This window comes from Paralichthys olivaceus, chromosome 6, assembly GCF_024713975.1.
Source record: "Paralichthys olivaceus isolate ysfri-2021 chromosome 6, ASM2471397v2, whole genome shotgun sequence".
In the NCBI taxonomy this organism is placed as follows: Eukaryota; Metazoa; Chordata; class Actinopteri; order Pleuronectiformes; family Paralichthyidae; genus Paralichthys; species Paralichthys olivaceus.
In genome coordinates, this window is record NC_091098.1 from 8587793 (window position 1) to 8593792 (window position 6000).

At 41.4% G+C, this 6000-nt stretch overlaps 1 protein-coding gene across 4 annotated transcripts in view; it reads left to right on the forward strand.

The window, feature by feature from the left end:
* The window catches only part of mib2 (MIB E3 ubiquitin protein ligase 2), a 39332-nt gene extending 33560 nt beyond the window's left edge, over positions 1-5772 (forward strand). For all 4 annotated transcript variants that reach the window (XM_069527358.1, XM_069527356.1, XM_069527357.1 and 1 more), the window contains 4 exons: positions 1967-2145; positions 2316-2509; positions 2714-2779; positions 2967-5772. In XM_069527358.1, coding sequence (XP_069383459.1) covers positions 1967-2145; positions 2316-2509; positions 2714-2779; positions 2967-3208 — 681 coding nt within the window. In that variant the 3' untranslated portion in view covers positions 3209-5772. The remainder of the gene's footprint in view (positions 1-1966; positions 2146-2315; positions 2510-2713; positions 2780-2966) is intronic.
* Positions 5773-6000: the final 228 nt, after the last annotated feature.

The window sequence follows — 6000 nt, forward strand, 5'->3', positions numbered from 1 at the left end:
AGATGAATTATTTAACTCTATATATTGAGGACTTATTTTGTTATGGATAAAGTGTACCTTTAATTTCAAGTTTTAAAAGGAAGCACAGGCAAAGAATGGATGTATTTAGACATGCACTCTTTCATCTTTGCATAATGGGGTCCGGGCGTTGTGCTGAGTTCTGCATTTCATAAATGAAAAATACAGCAGTACCTTCTACGAGCATCTCAGTAGATCATGCAAGAGGCAGGACATAATGTGTAAATTCCTTTGGGGGGATCAAGTTTTTGTTTACAGCACATTTATACCGGTCCTTACAACCAAAAGCCCTTGAATCTCGTTGTTTTTCCAAGTTGATTTCTTCTTTGGCGTCTTCTTCATACATGACAATCTCTTTTCCTTCCTGAGATGTTTGCATTGTTCTTCATTGTCAGTTTTTGTGTCTGTTGCGTGATAAAAACCTAATCATCACGCAAACTCACTCTAGCTACTAGAGGTCTGGTAAGAAAACCTCCAGATATTGTCCAAAGCCTCGGACTCTGTAATTTGCGATTTCACATACAGTCCCTCTGGATAATTAAGGAGATTATTGGGAGTTCAGAACATCTTTACTGTGACAATATTGATTTGGCAAAGACGTCCCTCCAGTTATGATAAATGATAAATGTAAAAGGAGTACAGTGTAAACACACATTGTGTCATTTTTCCCCAGAAGACATAAGTGATTGAATCCTCAGGATTCCATCTACTCTTTGGTGATCATTTTTTATCTGTGGATGGAAGATTCAATACATCACTGCTGCATCTATGGCAATTCCAATGTTTATTATCACAAGCGAGGATAAACTTGTTCATGTTGATGAAGGGCATGAAGAGTTTAATGAAACCCCAGGCTGCATGTGACTCTTCACTGGAGTTCAGTATCATTACACTGAAATGATTGATTATCTTTCCCACCAGCAAGCTGTAAACACATCACAGAAACATCCTCACTTTATATAGCAAATAACACACAAAGCAGCATTATGATAACATTAATTTCGAGTCATATAAGCAAGTTTGAGCTCAGTTAACCCTGCAAGGTTGGTAGTGCACACTTGGTTTATCAGAGTTTTTTTTTTTAAACAGTCCATTGCTGCTGGGAGCAGCGAGACTGAAGCAAAACAGCAAAAGTTGTGGATCGTAAAACCAAAACATTGAGCTGAGAGATGCTCTGTAAATCTGATAATCCTTTGTGGATTCATCCTCTCATTATTACTCATGTAGTCAACCGACCTGTTGTTAATATAAATATATTGACTAGAGAAGCTTTTAACACCCGCTAAGGGATTTGTTCATAATATGTTCACAACTGTGTCCACACTGTAATGAGATCAGAATTTAAATAAATAATAAATAAATAAACCCCCTTCATGCTGTTGAGAGACATCAACTCTCTTTTGGTTTTCATCATTAATAGACTTCGACTCTCTGCTCTGTGCTGCGCTTGAAATACTGTTTTTACTCAGTTAGTGTTGATATCATTGCACAGATAAAGAACGTCCTTTCCAGTCTACATGACCGCAAACACTGCAGCTCCACTCAATGTCCTGGGAACCTGCCAAATACGCCCCCCCCCCCCCCCACACATGCACACACACACACACACACACACACACACACACACACACACACACACACACACACACACACACACACACACACACACACAGCCTTGAAGGTGGGTAGACTTAAGTGCTCAGAGCTGTTTTGACCAGTGTCAGCAGATGAGTTTTTATTAGATTTGGGGTTATGTAGCGGCATTAGCTGGATTGCACTCGTTTTGTTTCAGTTACCTTGTTTACATCGTCCTTGACAAAGTTTTTGGGTCAGCATTTGCACAAGTTCTTGGCCTTATTGAGCGTGTGTTTTGACTCAAACGACTTCTCCCTTCTTCTGTCTATCCTCTTTCTTTCTCTCTTCCCATCACCTTTGTGTGTATCCACAGCTGAGCGCTTCAGGTCTTCTGGGGAACACGGAGCTGAGCGTCGGGGCAGCTATGGCCTGTTTTCTAGCACAGGAAGGGGCTGACATCAACTATGCCAACCACAAGGGCAAGAGTCCTCTGGACCTTGTGGCTGACAGCACAATGCTGCAGCTCATCAAAAACTTCTCAGAGAAGCACAGGTAGTTACAAAAAACACATTCTTTATACATATGTTCTCATATACAGTATATTCCATTGACAGTGTGATGTGTAAATTATATGTTTACTGTCTGTGGGATTTACTTTACTACTGGAAAAAAATGCACTGGGTTTTATGCATTGTTACAGCGAGTGTTGTGTTGTCTATCAGGTTGCAGCGTCTGCAGGCCATCACAAGTGGACAGGGCTTGAGCAGTGCGAGCCTGCGGAGGGTCCACACTACGCCCAACACCATGACAAACCTGGTTCTTCCCACGCCACCGGGGCCCAGCGAATGCCTCATCTGCTCCGAGCTGGCTCTGCTGGTTCTCTTCTGCCCCTGCCAGCACAGCGTGGCCTGTGAAGGTGCGTTATTGAGAAACATGGATCTTTACGTTGAAAGAAAATACTCACTGAGAGCAGTGATGATGAAGATAGAAACTGAGGGAAAAACATAGGTTTTCAGTTTTACACAAACAAAAACAAGGTGAAATGAAAGAAGAAGATCAAATGGACAACATGTTTTATCATATTGATCTGTCTTTGCTGACCTGGTCCTTGTCCAAACAGAATGTGCCCATCGAATGAAGAAATGCATCAAATGCCAAGTCACAATCACAAAGAAAATTAGACAAGGTAAGACTAAACCATTCTTGTATGTTGTATGTAACTGCATGTACTGGCCTACATGTTTCAGTGTGTCCCTTCAACCAGGTTTAAGTTTTGCATCTATTCCTGTAAATGTTACTGATCTAATCTAAGTCTGTAAATTCATTCTTAATTGACATTTACATTCATATTGATGCCTCCTTCACACACACAGACCAAACAGAGGTGGACTGCAGTCCTGGAAATGAGAACTCGGAGCAGCACAACCTGCTGGAGCAGCTGCAGTCCCGCTACCGGCAGATGGAGGAGCGGATCACCTGCCCCATCTGTATCGACAACCACATCAAGCTGGTCTTCCAGTGCGGACACGCCTCCTGCATCGACTGCAGCGCTGCGCTCAAGACCTGCCCCATCTGCCGGCAAACCATCCGCGAGCGGATCCAGTTGTTTGTCTGAGCTCCTCTGTAGCTCGTACGTGACCCAAAGAGGATGTCAGCAGGGGATTGGAAAGAAGTATGGGTGGGGGTTGGGGGTGGGAGGGGGCAGCTGTTATCGCTTGAAGACCCAGCGACCTGTATTTGCCTGTCGCACCCTCCTGCTCATGCCCACCACACGTAATCAAATGCGCACTCTGCCCATGATGCTTTACTATAAGACGCTGTGTTACATCATAACTGTTTGTTACATCATAACTGTTTGTTACATTTTCTGTAGTTTCCCTCGTGAGCAGCACGGGCAGGAACACGTCGATCATTTTAACGTTATTTTTCGCCGTTAGTACTGATCATCTGCGAGCTCAACGGGAAGCAGACAATGTGAAGCTGGGAGAGAAAGGTCCTCAGCATCTTCTTTTCCATCACCTGTAAGCTGTCCTACTTTTGCTGCTTTAAGTGGATGTCTGTTACCCATCATCCTCTCTGGCTGTCTGGCCCCTTCTGTTTATAAGGCTGCACAGAATCAGTCCCTGTGTCCTCGCCCCCTTGGCCTGTCCTGTGAGTTTTGTTTGCTCTCATTTGTATCAATCGCTTAATAATCAGTGTTAGTCTCTGCAGAGGGAGTTGATATAACTAAAGCCTCTCTTTATAGTCCCCAACCACTCGCCTGTATGCAAGGGGAAATACACACTATATATGCATGAGTATATGCATATTGTAAAGCTGAAAATGACTGTGTCGTCATGGGTGATTTGTCGTCGTCGTCGTCGTCGTTGTTTTTATTTCTCTCTGGTTACATTTGTGGATTTTAATGTACCGATAAATGCAGGTTTTTATTTATGTGTGAGAGGTGGTTTTACTTGGTGATGTCCTTTTCTCAGTTGGTGTTTGCTTGGCAAAAATGTTATTGTTTCTACTGAAATTCACCCCAAGCCTATGTCCTCTACTCAGGGTATCAAATTATTGAAAGCACTTGTGATATCCATAAAAGGTTAAAGACCCCCCTCCAACACACACACACACACACACACACACACACACACACACACACACACACACACACACACAATAGAGCTGCATTTTGTCAGATCATTTGAGTGGAGGGTCACTGAAAGAAAAGGTCATTGATAACTAACCCTGTAGATGGTGGAACTTTTTTTTTTTTAATAAACTCATAACTATTATTTTCTGTCATTAGTGAATTGAATGTTTGCAGATGAGTTTCTGCAACAGAACTGACATTCTCCTCCATTCTAATTTAAAAGAATACAAAATAAATGAACTTAAAACATCCCAGAAGCACCGCTCAGCTCTAACTCTGTTTAATTTTGGACAGAAAGAATTGTGTTAGTCTGACCACAGTCTGTCTGTCTCTCTGTCTGTCTGTGTTCTGACTGATGTTGAGACCCCAGTGAGTATCAAGCTCACACTTTCAAGGAGGGTACTCCACCATGATATCACTATTTATCCACCAGAGTATTGTAAGATATAGAATCAGAAGGGCAAAAACATGACACTGTTGTGTTGCATCTGTGGTTCCTTGTCCTTAGAGTCAATTCAGTATAAACCCTGTCCCCTTTTTTCTCCTCTGGAGTTCTGGATTGTACATCATCCTCATCCTTTCTGTCTCGGTGTGTTTTCTTGAAGGGCTTATGCATATGAGAAAAAACATTGTATTTTAATCTTTTATTTAATTTTTATTTTCTACAATTAACTCCAGCAGACAGGAGTTTTTTGGTCTTTGTTAGATCCCACATTTTGGGAGAGCCAATGTTAAAGATGTACATTTGAATGTCGAGGGGGAAATGTATCCTGTCTCACTCTGCCTTTTTATGTGTAAAAGAAAAGGTTTAAGAGAAGGAGTGATGTGTTTACCACAAGGTTTACTTTGAGGAAAGAACTTTTACATCAGTGCCAAATCGCATGAGGATGTGCATGGGCATGTACGCCCGAATTTATCTTAAAAAACCCAGCTAAGCTCAAGCGAGGGTTCTGTAATTCCAGCAGTGTGAAGTAAACTAAAAGCAAACTTTAAAAGTCAGTGTTTCGTTCCGCAAACTCAGCACACCTGGTTACAGTACTGACATTAGCGGCTGAGCTAATGGCGTTAGCTGTAGTGCTCCCAACCTCCTCATGCTCTCTGTGACAGGTGACGCTACGCTCACTTCCAAAATATGATCAGTCCCATATTGTTTGGAGCTTTTTACAACTATATATATATATCTATATTTATATTTTGTGAGACGTTATCAGTCGAGCAACGAGTTTCTTACAGAAATGTCACCATTTTAAGGATCTGTCCACTGGTGTTCTAAGATAGGCAAAAGGCAATAATGTTTTAGAAAAATGGGGAAGACATTTGAGTTCCTTTTTTCCTCCCCGTTAGAAGAGGCTGCTGCAAGGGCAGGAAACAATTTATGTATAAACACATGATAAAAGCAGCAAACGTTACTATTGGTGTTTGTACAGTTCTGCTCTTGGAGTTCTGATGTTGGCCTTACTGTCCATTCCTCCTCTGTTGGTGTTTTTTCAGTTGTATTCTGTACAAAAATATTTTGCAATAAATATGGAACTGTTTTCTAAGGACCTGGTGTCAAGTTTGTTTTAATTTTGAAGTGTTGTCTCCTAACTTTGGTGACAGCTGAATATCTTTGTGGTTTATTTAAGGCAGGTAGTCACAATAGACGTGACATCATGGTTAATAATGTGAATGATTGACATTCACATTATTAACAGCGGTTTTGATTAATTTCTTTGATATTAATTATTAGTGCGATGTAATAATTGTTAATTAATTGTATAAATTCAGGACAC